The sequence below is a fragment of the Vanacampus margaritifer genome, chromosome 18 (assembly GCF_051991255.1).
Source record: "Vanacampus margaritifer isolate UIUO_Vmar chromosome 18, RoL_Vmar_1.0, whole genome shotgun sequence".
NCBI classification, from domain to species: domain Eukaryota; kingdom Metazoa; phylum Chordata; class Actinopteri; order Syngnathiformes; family Syngnathidae; genus Vanacampus; species Vanacampus margaritifer.
In genome coordinates this window covers 15,117,398-15,133,929 of record NC_135449.1, presented here as the reverse complement: position 1 = coordinate 15,133,929, position 16,532 = coordinate 15,117,398, and the positions used below count along the sequence as shown (strand labels likewise).

Here is a 16,532-nt window from a genome sequence, read left to right as displayed (position 1 = left end):
ACATCATGGAAAAATACTGGTCTGGGTACTAGCTAGACTCGGGATGCTGGCGTGTGACGTCTTAGTGAGTGACGTCATGGAAAAACACTGGTCTGGTCCTTCGGCTCCCGGGCCTTTACACAACTGTACCGAAGACATCACGCAGCAGGATTGGCTGGAAGTCGTGTTGGAGAAAAAAATATATAATAATAAAATCACATTTCAGAATACTGTGTTACGTATGATTTGTACTTAAGGTATTTTTAAACAATCTTAAGGGTTAAACACGTACGAGTTTACTGCTAGACAGCGAGCTGGGTTCTGGGTGGCAGTGGTACGTCACTTGTCTTCAATGCAGGCCTCATGGCTTTTCCCGGGCCCAGCTGCGGATAGTGGAAACGCCGAACCATCGCGTGTCTCGAGAGGAATCGCATCTTTGCCAGAAATAGTTTCGAGTCCCGACCTGATGTAAGGAAATATCACTCACATGCCTAAACTGTTTAAACCTTGATTTATGAGCATTCTAAATTCAGTTTAATGAGAAATCGAAGGCATAACATGGCCAGAAAAAAAAGAAGAAATTGAAGGCATTAAATGAGCAAAGCAGTTTTCTTTTATCTGATATGAGTCAATACAAATCTAAACAAGTCATTATAGCCATAGTTCTCATTGCCTGCCTGTTATTATTTCTAAAGTTATGCATAAAGTTTTTTTTATAAATATTATTTTAGTGGAAATGATTAGCTTTTATTCTTCTCTTTTGTTTTACATATTCTATGAAAGTTAATAAAAATCCAAACAAGTAATTTTAAGCATCGTCATTCTATTGTTAGGAGGCTCGTGCAAATCTGCCTGTTGTTTTTAAAGATATGCATTAACATTTTTTAAATGTTTATAGTGGAACTCATTAGCTTTTATTCTACATTTTAATGTAATTGATGGCCTAAAATGTTCACCTTTACTGAAATGAATAACCTTAAAGTTAGGCATACTTTGTTTAATAGACTTCATTGTAATTAATAGTAAAATAATATTTAAAAATAATATTTTTCAGCTTTATTGTATTCAATGTAAACTGATATTACTGAAAAAAGAAAACGGACCAAAATTCAAGTTTCAATAATTTTATTCATGCATACATTATTTAATTGACAAGTGTTTTTATAATAAAACTACAAATATTGTAATTTCCTAGATGGTAGCATTAATTGACATTTATTTTGAAAGGACATCTAATGAGATACAGAGAAAAGGGAACGTTTGACAGTGTGAATAATATGCAAAGCAAATAATTTGACTTTAACTTATAGGGATGCTGCCTCTGCTTATGGGGCATGAGCACTACCAACTAAGTATACATTTCATGTAATCTAAAATCACTTTGAAACAGCAGCGGCATGGCTGTGGTCGTCTAGTATCCCTGAGGTTGTGGTTTCTTTTTTCTTTTCTTTTCTTTTCTTTTTTTTTTTTTTAGGTTGTGGTTTCTGGCGGCACGGTGGAAGACTGGTTAGCACATCCGCCTTCCAGTGCAGAGGACCTGAGATGGAGTCCAGGCTTCGGCCTTCCTGGGTGGAGTTTGCAGGTTCTCCCCGTGCTTGCGTGGGTTTCCTCCCACATTCCAAAGACATGCATGGCAGGTTAATTGAACACTCCAAATTGTCCATAGGTGTGATTGTGAGTATGGTTGTTCATTTCTGTGTTCCCTGCGATTGGCTGGCAACCAGTTCAGGGTGTACCCCGCCTATTGCCCGAAGCCAGCTGGGATAGGCTCCAGCGCCCCCCCGCGATCCTTGTGAGGAAAAGTGGTTAAGAAAATGGATGGAGGTTGTGGTTTCTATCCCTGGCCTTTGTGACCATGTCAAAGTATCCTTTAAGCAAGATACTGAACTCCCATTTGCTCCTGATGCTGTGTCAGAAGGTAAATGAGTAGTCAAAATGTAAAGCGTTTTGAGGGCATCGTAAGGAATTTTCATAACAGTAAATTGTTGCTATTTTAAACCCAATATCAGTTGTTTTTTTCGCCAGTTGTTTGACATGTTTTGAAAGATGGTGTATTATTATTTTTGTGTCATATACTGTTCTATTACATCAAACAAATGATCATGTCATTGAAAACAACTAATAGAATTTTCTGATTAAACATTAAAAACAACCGGAAAATAAATAAATAAAACTACTACTACAGACTTTAATTATGGGGGGGAAACTATTTTTATGAGAAGTAGTTTTCTGTTATTTCACTGTATTTTTTTTCTTGGCGTCCCAGTTGCCGCAAAATTACCGTTTTTTTAAAACGTACTTTTTTTTTTTTTTTAATAAATTTACTTAAGTTATGGCGTTCAATCAAAACGTTTTAAATACTTTTTCAGGTAGGCGTGACTAATGGCTGGCATGTCGTTTCTCCTTCCCTTGGCTTGCTTCAAAAAGAGAAGACACCGGAAGTACCCGAGAATAAATCGCACTTGACCAAAACGACAGCTGCTGAGATTTTGTTTTTGTAATTTGTGCAGTTTTACTCAATGACCGAGGCGGGCTTGTACAAGGTGTACAAAGGGGTTTTGCTGCCCACTCTTATACACCCTCCGCAGAGTTTAATGCGCTTCGAGACGTTCACGTTTCGCCCAGATGACATTCTCGTTGTAACGTACCCCAAGTCAGGTAAGTCGAGCTTGTTTTCCACCAGCACTGCTAGATAGAAAGTTTTTGCAAACAGAGTACAAACCGAAAGGCACAAAAACATTCCTAACTAAAAGGCTGTGATTATGTGAGTGCATTCGGCGTAACTCGTTAAAAAAAAAAATAATAATGCAAGGGAGGCGGGTGAGTCACTTGCAACCATTTTTAACCTTACTTGCAAACCTACTACAACAAAGAAGATACAAAACGCGTTATCATTCTACACAGTATCTAACGTATCTAAAAAATCTTTTAAGGTACAACTTGGATGCAGGAGATCCTCCCTTTAATTCTGAGTGGTGGAGATCCTGCTTCAGTGGAGACCCTCCACAACTGGGATCGTGTTCCCTGGCTGGAGGAGGCTCGCAGTTGCAGCCTCAATCTTGATGACAGGCCTTCGCCACGCATGTTCACCACACATTTCCTTCCCCATATGATGCCACCCTCTTTCTTTGAATTTAAGCCCAAGGTAAGTCTGATTTATTATTTCATCACATGCAGGACAAACAGCACTGAATATTTATTAACATTTTGAGTGATTAGATTTTCGTGTGGGGAAGGGGGGTCTTTTATACATGCATTGAGAAATGTATTATGAAAAATGAGCACGGATTTTGTCCATATTTAAAATTGCATTTTTCTGTGTGATCCTATGTGGCCACCTCATAGGCACTGATGAAAAGTTTTTAAAAAATTCCCATCCCTGTTCTAGGTCATCTATGTCATGAGGAACCCCAAAGATGTATTCACGTCATCCTTCCATTATTGTGCGATGGCCTCCTTCCTGGTTGACCCCGGATCACAGAGCGAGTTTCTCCAAAAGTTTCTGAAAGGAGAAGGTTATTCATTTCTGATGTACTGTAAAGTGAATTCGTAATCATAACATAATGCACGTTTTTGTTATTAACTAAACTGCACTATCTCTGTTTTCTAGTTATGTTTGGCTCATGGTTTGATCACGTAAAGGGTTGGCTTGATTATAAAGAGCGGATATTTTACATCTGCTACGAAGAAATGATAAAGGTGATGAAAAAAATTCACAGCCGCTATTATGTGACAATCATTCCAAATGTAATCCTTCTTGACTTTTTGCTTATTGAAGGATCTTAAGGACTCTGTGGCCAGAATTGCTCAGTTCCTGGAGAAATCATTGGGCAAAGATGTGATTGAGAAGATAGCAGAGCGATGTGTGTTCAAAAACATGAAAAAGAACAACATGTCCAACTACTCTGTAGTTCCCAAGGAAATCATGGACACCACAAAGTCGGAATTTCTCAGGAAAGGTGTGTTGTTGGGCGCTTCTTTACATATAGCATCAGAACAACAGTAAATCGGTCAGTGTGCTTTCAATGGGTGTTATTTGTGACTGAAACCATTCCAGTCCCATCACACAAAAGTTTGTAAAAAGCAGTTAATAAAATTATTTTATTGCTGTAACTCGAGAACTAGAGCAGACTTAGTTAATCATAAATGTGTTTAGGGTAAATTGAACACACTTTGCCGTACTTATCGTTTTTCATTTGATAATTTTATATATGTTTTAGTTTCGTTCAGTATTTTACGGAACTCCATTGTAAACACGACCCTTTGTATTACTTTTTAACTTACTAGCTATGATTATCTCATGAAACTGCACATGCGAATTCCTTATTGCAGATCACAGACAGCAAAGTGTGTTTAAAATTGCACTTTTAAATTGCTTTTTATTTAAATAGAATGAGATGACAATCAATTGTATTTATATCATGTTTCAGGAATAGCTGGAGATTGGAAAAACCAGATGACAGAAGAAGAAGTGGAGTACTTTGATGCTGTTTACGCAGACAACATGAAAGATGTGGATTATAAATTTGCATGGGATTAAAATAATTTTTAATTTGACATAATTTCTTGAGAATAACATTTCTTGTTTAAAAAAAAAAAAAAGAAGAGAAAATCCAAAATCAAGGGGTGGGGGATATTATGCATGATTTTACAAAATAATACAAATTTGTCACATTTTATAGACATTTACTGATATCTACAAGTTGTGAAAAAGATGTTCTTTTTCTATCTAATATATGTACAGCCTAACTACTATTTTTTATTAAAGATGCTGTGTACCTTTCAACTTGCCACTGAGGAATGTATTTGCAAAGGTCTTGAGGTAAACACAAACATAATCATGTGTTAAAGTTCTTTCAAGTTAAAGAATCAGAAATGAAAAGTTTCCAAGTGGCAACCTGAACAACTTCAATGTCTGCTTGGCAGATGTGGTTGACTCCCTGATGCCATTGTCTGTTGAAATGTTATTTCAGAAGACAAGAACACACCTACCACTTTTCAGAGAACTAAACTGGGAAGCAGATGCACTCGGGTAGAAACAGACTTTGAGTTGCTTTAAGGGAACATTCAAAGCTGGGAGACAAGACAGTGGTGTCTTCACCAGGACCATGGCTGGACAAGTTGAGGACAATCTCCAATGTCCGTCCTGTTGGGACATCTTTAAAGATCCTGTCATCCTGCCGTGTACTCACAGCTTCTGTCGCTCATGTGTGTGCTGCAGTGGCGGGACGAGAAAGGAGAACGAAAGTATCCAGTCTGTAGAAGAACGTGTGAATCGTTGGCTCTACATTCAAACTTGGCGCTGAATAATGTATGCGAGTCTTTTTTTTTTTTTTTTACAAACCTCAGTGGAATTGGACGACACCTGCAGCTTGCACAAGCAGAGAGTCAAACTCTTCTGTTGGGACCACCAGGAGCTTGTGCAGATGCAGAGATGAACAAATCCATGCTGGCCATGAGTTCTATCCCCTCGATGAAGTTGCGCGAAAGCCTAGAGCGAAACTCCTGACTCACTTTTCAGGCATGCAAAAAAGCTTCAGAGATCATAAATATGCTCGAGACAAGCATATTGAACTCGCAGAATACATCAAGGTCCAGAGGGAGCAGATAGAAAGAAAGATTAAGAAGGAGTTCGAGGAGCTTCACCACTTCCTGGAGGCTGAGGAGGAAGCCGGGTTGTCTGCTGTGAGGAAGGAAGAACAAGAGAAGCGTCTGATGATGAAGATCGATGCTCTCACCAGAGACACAGCCGCTCTGGCAGTCACAATCAGAACCACAGAGAAGTCATACCACTATATCGCATCTGTACTATTGTGATGAAAGAGCACACAACATAACTATATGTCACCCTAAAAGAAATAATTACTTTATTACACTTCAAGACAGAAACAAAGAAAAATAATTTACATAAGACACATGCAAAACTGTAGCAACACTGTATTATCAATACATTGCGCAAAGTTCTGTGGGAACATTTCACATTAGTTACTAATACCATAGTGAGCGTTAAAGATACAAGAACTAGGCAAAGGTTCTCACAGAAGTTTTCTTTGTATTATTATTAAACTGATGATATTGGTGAGTTTTGTTATTTGCTCATTTATTTTCTTATTTGGGCATAAAAAAGACAAGATTGACTGAAAGTAGTGCCGACTTTGGTAAATAGTTATCAATATATGTTGTGCAAGAAATTAGGTAACAGGGAAAAAAAATCAGTTTCTCTTGCGTGCAGAAACAAAAGTGTGATTAAATGCATAGCCTTGTGGTCTGTAATTAAATAAGCTGTTATATAGTATGTAATATTATACCCATATACAGTAAATTATTAAGAAACGAGTGTTTACTAAAGTACTCTAATAAGCATGTCTTCGACGTACCTCATTATGTGTCATAATACATTTATTTATACGGTGTTCTCAACCACAAATGAGCAATAATACGTCCTACTTTTTTGTGAACCTGAATGCACCACCATGCTAGCAAGGAAGTACTGTACTGTATATGTATAGCAAACAAAATAAACAGCAGTGTGCTCTGTGGTATTGAGGTCGCCGTTTTGACCATGGTAAGGTTCACACATCATCAATGTGACGTGAGTCATCGTTTTATTTACCTGTTTAGAATGTCAACGTAAAGCTGTGCAGCGTGCGAGCAACGATAGCCAGTTAGCTTGTTCAGCTAACAAAAGCATCCCTGACAGCGAGCTTCATCACAGAACCCGGCCGGCTTCTACTCATGATCAGTCCGCTATACACCTTCCATGGTCTTTGAATTCCTATTCAATTCCAAATATCTGGTGTCAGTCAAAGTTCGATCCTCCTCTATCAATAATTACACGTAACTTTAATGTGACTGGACTGAATGCGTTCTGAAAGTTTGTTCTTAAAACCGTGCACCATCCAACTTCCGCAAGGAGTAATACGCACTTAAATAAGCGTAGTAATAAATGCGTTCATTTGTCGTCCACGCCGAGCAACGCAGGGCGCACATAAGGCACTCAATCGTTTGTTTTCATCTGACAATTCTACTGACCCCTTTGCAGGGCCTCCACAATGCAGGAATGTGCAGACCCCGTTATGAGAAGCCAAAGTAAACCATCAAAGTGATGTCTGAAAGGTACCGTATGCTCTTGGAAAAGCACAATATAATTTTTTGGGTTCATCATTATAGTGCTAAATCTAGGCAGTAAGTTTTGTTTGTTGTATTGACTTTATTATTTTTAAATTTTGATTTCAATTTGATGAATTTAGACTTGCAATGTCTTTATATATATTTTTTCAAATCAGTGTGCTTTGGTAAATAACTATATATGCTCCATGAAGGCGACATAAAGAAACAGGTTTAAGGGATGCTTGACTCGCTTAGCCATTTCCAGCAGTAAGAAGGTAATATTTTGTCTATAATTGATCACTTCATTATTTTTCATGTACAATTAATAACATTAAAAACACATTTTGACATTTGCTGTCGACTGAAAATGACGTGACCTCATGGCTCATTTGCAAATTTCTCATGACCAAATCCAGAAACGGGTGATCCATGATTGGTCGTTGCCTGAGCTCTGAGCACCCTGTGATGTCATTTTCAAGTGAAAGCAAGTGGCAAAATATGTTTTAAAATGTATTCATTGTACATGGAAACTAGTTATCAAATTAATTCTAGTCAAAATATTAACTTTTTATTGCTGAAAATGGCTAAATGAGTCAAGCATCATTTTAAAGTCCCAGTAAAATCATAACAGAAACATCTTCTAAATTGGACACATCAATTATACAAAATTAAGCTTTAAAATCATGAAAAGTCAAGTAGTTCTGTCAGCTACCAAACAATATGGACATGTTAATGTTCTGAAACCACTCTCTTCTCCATTGTCAATTAAATACGCCCATATGGCTAGCATGTTTCTTATTCCCACACGTTTATATCTTAGAGCTGGGAAAAAGTGTCCACCAAAGGGGATGGAATACATTCCACTGACTTGTAGTTTGACTTTTCCACACTGCTATGAGAGGTGCTAGCCACCACCTAGCTGACCGCACGGGCTCACAAACTTCTGGATGCTGGACGGGCAATGGGCTTGCCCAATATGTCACCGCCTTGCTTGGTCATCTTTGTCGGTTTGTAGTTCCACATGATAGAGACACTTTGTGGAGAATAGAGACCAAGCCCTGCCCCGAATAGTGAAAACCTTTAACCTTGCTCTGCAAGATGAATTATTGCGATATTTGTAAATTCACAAAGTCCGGAGATTACAATTTATACCGAGCCCTTTGATTTCTACTGGTTTGGACCAATCACAGAGCGTCATTGTGTTTGGGGCGTGATATGTAGCTGTGACGAAACCAGGATGCCAACGCCGCTGCCGGGGCAATCAAACAAACCTAACATGGACGAATGGACGCTGCAATTAATTCTGTTCTTGCAGAATTACTCACTGTTTCCTTGTTGAATGTTGAACAGTGAGAGGCGCTTCATGCATTTTTAGCTCGTAAAGATGTATGTGCTTTTTTTCCCCCCTTCGACGAGAATGAAGATTACATTTTCATCCGCGGCCGTGATTGGTCAAAACGAAACGTACACAATGCCGCATAGTCCAATCAGCTCAAAGTATTATACAGAATGTCCCGCCTTTACAAGGGCAAATCACCGTGGAGGAGTCCCAGATTTATATTGTGGAGAACTCCCTTTTGTAAATCACAGTATCAATCTGTTTATTGTACTTTTAAGTTTATTTTCTAAAACAAACACCCACAAAAAATATCCCCTTGGAATTCACACATTAGTTCCTCGACTTTCACTCATTCAATGTAGCATTAGCCAACATGTGGACGCATTTCAATTTATATTGTGCTTTGTTAGAATGCCAGTGCTAAATAAATATTTTATAATAATATTCTAATTTTAATTAATTATAATAAATGCAATGATAATAACAATTGGCATAATTTATTTTGCCGTTTCGGTTTTGGGCCAAGTGTTTCTCATTTTTGGTTTCGGACAAAAAAATTCATTTCGGTGCATCTCTAATAGTTATCACATCATCTGTCTGTCTGTCTTTCTATACGTACATATCCACATGCTTTGGTAGTCCTGACAATGATGGGCATTGTTGATATGATTTTTGTAAATGAAGGCTGGATCACAATTAGAAGAATGTGGACTTCCTGCAAAAACACATACGGTGTGAATGTCAAAAGCAGTCCAAAAAAAACAACAAGAGTTTGTTAAACGTCCTTTATTGAGCACGGACTACTGATGCGTGATCTTTTGTTGCTGCGTCATTTGGGTGGATCGTCTTAACTATTGGTTCTTGATCCCGTCAATCAATCTGCCGTAACGACGTCGCGCATGCTCGTTCCTAGCTGCGCATGCATATTCCGAGTGTTTGTAGCATGTAGCCGCTGAACTTTGGATTCAGCCATTCATCGTTGTAGCGTCACCGAACTCACCGCATACTTTGAAAATGGCTGAGAGCCGCAAGAGGACATCTGTCTATGAAGTGAGACCGGCTGCAGGCACTGATGAAGATGATGATGAAGATGAGCTCGCACATTCCCGGCATTTGGTAGGCGTTTCCCCTGGACGAGCAGGAGAGCTAGTAGGATGGTATTCTGCATGCAGTTTTTAAAAAGTGACAAACGGACGTTTGGCTTCTACTTTTTGAGAAGATCCTTTAATACACCTTTAACTTGTCTTCATCACGGCAAAGCTGGTGCGTATAAGTAAATATTTGTCACGTGATGGTAAGTCATGTTACAAACGAGACATAGAAAACCGCAAACATGGCAGACACATCCATACATGTAAGCCTTTCATTATTAAATGACAAAGGAAGGCTCTACTGTTTGAAAAAAAAATGACAACAGCAAAAAGTATGAATGATAAAAATACAGACTCAATTGGATCACTGCAGCAGAAAGACAGGCGACTTCATTCGTGCTAAACATTTAAAAAACACGAACTGATAAGATAGCTCAAAAAAGAGTTACAGAGGTGCTGTTGGCTATAATAAAGTGCTGGCAACTGTAGAAGCAGGTAAAGACAAAAACCGGGATATCAATATCTTCAATGAGCCCTGAGTAGAAGGTGGCATCTATTGGTTGGTCCAAAAAGTTTCACTCTGCAACAGTCTTTTATTTATGTCCCCACTTCTAGGATCTCGGGGGTACTACCTAGAGTACCGTAGTATCCACGTGACCCAAGTCTTTTAAATGTTTAGCAATGGGATAGTCCATGTTTTCCTTCAATGTAGTGTTAGAAATTATTGGCAAATGGTCTGCAGTAGGAAGTTTTGGAAAAATCGAGTTCGAAAAGGTGGGTGTCACTTTGGTGTTGGCACAGTGTGTACAATAACCACATCTGAATGTTCCAAAAAGTGGAACACTGTGCTTACATGAATTAATGTGATTATTATTATTATTTTTATATAAGTTTAACTTGATGAAGACACGTTAAGTGTTGAAACGCATCTTTCGACAGACTACAGGGTGCCTGATATTTTTTGGACTGCTTTTGAAATCGACTCCTTTTGGGCCCACATTTTTGTAGCAAGTCTACATTCTTGTATCCTATTTATTTTTGTACATGTTGATTCAATAGTTATATAAAGTACTGTATGTGTATATATGTAATTTGTAAGACTGCCTATATTTTTTGTTGTCGTATTTTTACAAATTCTAAAGGGCCAAGACAACATGCTAATCACAAATGTGTTTCATATTTATTAATTCATTTAACGACTGTTCCAGTTTGTCATGAAACCAACCAAAGAAAGTCTGGACCCTCTATTTGCAGAATGCCAAAGTGATGGGAGCTTTTTTTAATATTTGTATATTTTAATGATAACAGTTTACCTAATCTGTAATTATTTATTTTTGGGAATTATGTCTTTATATCTGCGATTGGCTAGCAACCAGTTCAGGGTGTACCCCGCCTACTGCCCGAAGCCAGCTGGGATAGGCTCCAGCGCCCCCCGCGACCCTTGTGAGGACAAGCGGTTAAGAAAATGGATGGATGTCTTTATATTTATATTATTTTTTATTGTCTTTTATGTTAGCTTTGATGTACATCTGAGGTTGTTTTTTAATGTGCGCTATAAATAAAGTTGAGTTGTATGGTTTATCTTTCATTCTCAATATATGGATTAATAAAGCAATATAAATAATTAATATACCTATAATGTATTTGTAAATTAATAGTTAATTTTATACATGTCTTGGTGATGAGTTATTAGATGCAACAACAACTTAAGAGCCGAGCATAAAAAAGCTGCAGAAATTCCCACCACTATTCAGTGAGATTGGTTTTGGTGTTTTTTTTCTTTTTCTTTTGCCTTTGCTGATGTTGGTCACGATCAAGTGGATCTACAGGATGTTAAGGACATAGCACCAATGAAGAACACTGACTTTGTACAAGTAACATGACTTGACACACGCTTTGAAGGGTTAGAATTAAAGGTTAAGGTTAATTAAATGTTAATACAGTAGTCTGGATTTAGCAACCACAACTTTCAATGTTTCTATCAAAAAAAAATTATAATGTAGCTGCCGCATCTTGAAGCAATGCAGACAAAGGTGATGCATTTCATAACTAGGCAGCAACCTACATGGACAAAAGGAACTTTATTGATCCGACGAGAGGAAATTAAGGAACATTAATACACACACATATTTAGGTGGGAGCTCACAGTCTATTACAGTTTCTGTTTCGTTTCACCAGGCCCTGGTAAGTTTCATTTTCAGATCACATGATGTATGACTCAGCAGGCAGGAAAGAGAAACAGTATCTCTCCTTAGTCTTAAGCAAGACCTATTTCCCTCCCTTTTCTATTTTGTCTTTTTTTTTTTTACTTGTTCAAATCATAAGACAAGGAAGCATATTTGGTCATTCCGGGGTGGGGGCGTGGTGGGGTTGGGGACTGAACAGTACAGTGGACTAATGATATAGAAATGGATAACTGTAGAGTATTATAATAAATGTGGTGTATTCTATGGTATTACATCATCATATAATTTCATGTGGTACTTACTGTATTTTCTGATTGTTTTGGAGAAATCAATAGCCTCAATGTTTACACATCCACTGATGTTAACAACTATGATAATCTATCTGAGAAGATACTTTTATTCAGTTTTTGTCATATTACAGTATAACTTATGTCAGAAGAAACAGTATTCAAATACATTATAGCGTTCGTTTACATACTGGTATGTATATATGTGAAAATGTTTGGTTGATTTCTTTTGCTTGATTCCTTGGTTATTATGATCACGTAGACAGATAAACACAATCACATATTCCAGGAACATGAGAGTGATGCAATTAGCAATAAGTACATTTGAATAGGCAAGCCTCTTACTTTCAGTTTCATTTCTGTCTGTCTGCAGAGATTGAAACACAACAGGATGGGAAGGGCTATATAAAGTAAACCAAGAGGCTTTCTGGCTCATTTTCAGTAGTCAGAGCGGACCAGGACATACGGAAGAGGAAAAAGGTAAGACACATTTGGATTGATGGGTAAAGGTGGTTATGTTTTGTATGTTTAGTTTAGTTTTGGTACAATATCTGTTTTACAGTTTTACAGGTTTAATATTATCTTTACAATTACTCAAGACAAGTAACTTACTGAAAAGACTTGGTACTTTTTTTCTTTTTCTTTTTTTCTGGAAACAAAAGACTTGGTACTTAATATAGTACTATAATGCAGTCACAAGACAGTAGCTATATTATTGATAGAGGTAGGGCTGGACGATGTAGTTGAAAAGTGTTTCACAATCAAGGCTGGATTTTTTTTTTCTTGCAGTAGTTGTATTTTTCCAGACGTCTGTGAAAAGTGTTGTTGATCAACCAAGCATTTAATTGCGGTGTTGGTTAGCTTAGCAATTAGCGTGGCTTGTAGCTTATTGACCGTCACGGAGGCGATACTTACAGTTTTAGGAGCAACTCCAAAACATTTAGCTACACAAGTAGCCACCCGAAGCTCATTGCTAGCTAGCTTGCCAGCCTAAGTTGCACCGAGTTACTCGAATCTCGACAGCTGTAAACAAGAAGAAAAAAATAAGGATTATCTGCACCGCCACCATGTTAGTCTGTTGAGTGAGGCCTTTAGAGTTGAGTAGGCTTTTTTCCTCCCTGTATCGGGTGCTTGCATGTGTGCAACCTCTAATTTTGTTCAATTGCACCATTGTGAAATTAGGGCGCCTGCATGCCTAAATTGGTTGCAGTCTAAAGCCCTGGTTACAGAAATGAGTTGAAGAGCATTATTGAGTTAAAAACAATTGTGTGGTAAATAAAGGTGTCGAAAACTAATCGATTATCAAATTAATTGACAAATATTTTAATAATCGAGTACTGTAATTGTTTACAGGTATTGTTAAACTTAATCGTCCAAATCCACTGATATCAAAGCAGATGATTTATTTTTTCCTTTTCCTTATATCAGAGTTGTTGTTGTTTTGTTTGTTTTTTCAATTTTTGGTGTTTGTATATCAAAGCAGATGATTTATTTTTTCCTTTTCCTTATATCAGAGTTGTTGTTGTTTTGTTTGTTTTTTCAATTTTTGGTGTTTGTAAAAAATAAATAAATAAAAATGTGTAGTCCTGATCTATACCATATGTTGTCCAAAGCACTTTATAAAGCCTCATATACACTTTTTTGAAAATATATAAAAAGTGTAGCCTACACTGGCACATTGACGCAGCATGTCAACCCTCGGAAAGTTTTTCCTTTTTAATTTAAAGTAATTTATCTTAACATCCACAATCCCTTGTAGTACCCTGAACCCAGGGTGTTTTTCTGCCTTTGGTCCCATTTGAGATCTATCCCCGTTGTGCAACTAGCCTCATCCTAGCTAGCGCTAAGCTAGTTTATCTCTCACGTCCGACGTCCAAGTTTGCAAGCTCCCTTAGTTTATTGCTAGGATGGCGTGAGAGGCAACCAGCAAAGTAACAACCTTCAAACAATGTCTTGCTGCATGTGCTTTATTGAGTGGCTGTTAAACAGTTGAATTTAATGCTTTGATGGACAATGATTCCCAACTCAAGCGCGGGCCCTGCTGCTGCTCACTGCTCCCTCAGCGGATGGGTCAAATGCAGAGAGCAAATTTCGCCCCACTTAGGTGGGTGTGACAATCAGTTGTACTTTAACTTTTAATTTAATATTTCTATACACACACAAACACTTCCATGTGTCGCACGTGAATGTAGCATTATGAATCGTATCCAAAAATTCAGATTGGGTGTTGGTTTTTACCGGACATTTTTCAATTGAGTTGAAGTCACCACTGATTTGTGTATGCAAAGTCAGATGCAAGAGTTAGTGTTTTGTCCAAAAATAAAAATAAAATGTATCCAAATCATCACGGCTCAGTGCTTGATTTTATACAAGTGTGTGATAGAATGAAACCCCAGAAGACAATGATTTAAGAGTATGACTTGCCCCAATCTGGCTCAATTATTTGGGCACTGCCCTACCTCGGTCATTCATGGTAACAGTTGTAAATAAACATATCTTTCATATTCTTTTGACATTTTGAGTGGGAGTGAATTTTAAATGGGTGTCTTTAAGCTGGAAATTACACAAAAAATTGCCAAAGACAGATTTGTTTTCAGAAAGATTTACATTGGCAAACAATTTTTGTTATCTGGTCAGTTAATCCTTACAAACCAGTTTTGAATTCTAGTGATGACCATTGCGGTCTAGTGAGAGGGATTTTTTTTTTTTTTTACCTTTCGACAAACCTTAGGGGCACAATGATGGTTGTTGGTTTTCCGAATTGTACGACCTTTGTAGTATAGGCAAGATGCCACTGTAGTTTTTTGTAACTGTTTTGTGGTTTTAATAATGTATGCTGATGTGTTTTTTCACTTGGCAGAACTAATCAAGATGGAGAATGTTCTTGAAGATATTGTGGCCTTGGTGAAGCAGCATCCAGCAGGGATCCCCATAAAAAAACTTAGTATGTACTATAACAAGAAATACCATTGCAACCTATCAATATCCGACCTGGGATTCAAGTCCAATGCTTCTCTGTTAGCCCATCTGAATGAGGACTTGGTTGTAGAAGGAAATGTGGTGTTTCACAAGGATTCCAAGTGTAATAACGGGACAGATGAAACTAAACCTGGAACCAGTGCGAGTGCTTTACCTGTAGCTGCGGCTTGTGAATCTGGCAAACCGAAAAAGGAAAAAAAGAAGGTCAAAAAGCTGGAAAGTCTAGTGGCCATGATGGTAGAACATCCGGAAGGGATTCCTATGAAGAATCTGTCAACAGCCTACAGGCTGAAATACCACCATAAACTGAAAGTGAGCTCTTTGGGCTTCAATTCTATTGTTGCCCTGGTAGCAACCTTAGACAGTGATCTTGTGGTGATAGGGAACAACGTGATCCACAAGATCCACTCGCCTCAAGATCCACATGGATCTGGAGTATCAGCAACAAGTACACAATTAAATTCAGAAATATCTTCATCAGCACAGCACATTCCTGATAAACCTCCAACCACAGGATCCAAGCTTACTGAGGAAGAACAGCATCTGCACAAGAGGGTTTTAGAGGTGAGTCAATACACTCATAGAAAAAAAAAAGTAAAATATGAAATAAATAATATAATATAGGCCAAAAGTTTGGACACACCTTGTTTTCTTTACTGCCATGACTATTTACATTGTAGATTCTCACTGAAAGCATCAAAACTATAAATGAACACATGTGGAGTCATGTCCTTAAAAAATGGTGAAATAATTGAAAAAAGAAAATTATATTCTAGTTTCTTTAAAATAGTCACTCTTTGCTCTGATGATTTTTTTTGCACACTCTTGTAATTCCCTCGATGAGCTTCAAGAGTATTCGCCTGAAATGGTTTTCCAACCGTATTGAAGGAGTTACCAGAGGTGAGAAAGTGTGCAAAGCAATAATCAGAGCAAATGGTGGCTAGAATCTAAAACATGTTTTCAGTTTTTCACCTTTTTTTGTGAAGTATGTATCTCCACGTGTTCATTCTTAGTTTTGATGCCTTCAGTGACAATCTACAATGTAAATAGTAATGAGAATAAAGCAAACACATTGAAAGAGATGTGTGTGTCCAAACTTTTGGCCTGTACTGTATATTTCTACTAAGTATGGGCATATACAACTGTTAAGATATATTTAAATTTATTTACTTAAATCTAGAAAAATAACAATAATCATGTGGGTGGCATGCACAGGTGGCAAATCCAGGTCCAGAAAGTAAAAACTCTATCTTAGTTTGACTTTAGCCCCTGGTGCTAGGCTGCTAGCTAGATAGCTTGATCGCTAGCACCTGGGGCTAAAGCCAAACTGTGGCAGGGTTTTTACTTTCTGGACCTGGATTTGCCACCATTGGTGGCATGGCTCAGTGGTAGAGTGGTCGTCTCCCATCCGTGAGGTTGTGGGTCCGATCCTCACCCCTGGTAACCATGTCAATGTCAGACATTGTAAAGCAATTTGGGCACTACATGGTGTAGATAAAGCGCTATATATATACAGTACAGGCCAACATTTTGGACACACTTTCTTATTCAGGTGCATTTG

The 16,532-nt window shown here is 37.8% G+C and overlaps 2 protein-coding genes and 1 long non-coding RNA gene across 4 annotated transcripts in view; 2 read left to right on the top strand and 1 right to left on the bottom strand.

Annotated features, from left to right (window-relative positions):
• Positions 1-2,380: 2,380 nt before the first annotated feature.
• Positions 2,381-11,098, top strand: LOC144038027 (sulfotransferase 2B1-like). Its single transcript, XM_077550073.1, has 8 exons — positions 2,381-2,637; positions 2,913-3,124; positions 3,368-3,494; positions 3,590-3,678; positions 3,758-3,938; positions 4,410-6,057; positions 7,022-7,095; positions 10,889-11,098. The coding sequence occupies exons 1-6, from the start codon at positions 2,499-2,501 to the stop codon at positions 4,517-4,519; spliced, it is 858 nt and encodes a 285-aa protein (XP_077406199.1). The 5' UTR covers positions 2,381-2,498; the 3' UTR covers positions 4,520-6,057; positions 7,022-7,095; positions 10,889-11,098.
• On the bottom strand, positions 2,805-5,504 carry LOC144038028 (uncharacterized). The gene is made up of 3 exons (XR_013289127.1): positions 5,324-5,504; positions 4,972-5,235; positions 2,805-3,481 (listed from the first exon to the last, which is right to left on the bottom strand). It is a non-coding gene; the product is annotated as an uncharacterized LOC144038028 (long non-coding RNA).
• Positions 9,329-16,532, top strand: part of LOC144038026 (uncharacterized) — a 57,118-nt gene continuing 49,914 nt past the window's right edge. The window contains exons 1-3 of one of the 2 annotated variants that reach the window (XM_077550070.1): positions 9,329-9,544; positions 12,366-12,472; positions 14,853-15,535. In XM_077550070.1, coding sequence (XP_077406196.1) covers positions 14,864-15,535 — 672 coding nt within the window. In that variant the 5' untranslated portion in view covers positions 9,329-9,544; positions 12,366-12,472; positions 14,853-14,863. The other variant, XM_077550071.1, reaches the window with a different exon arrangement.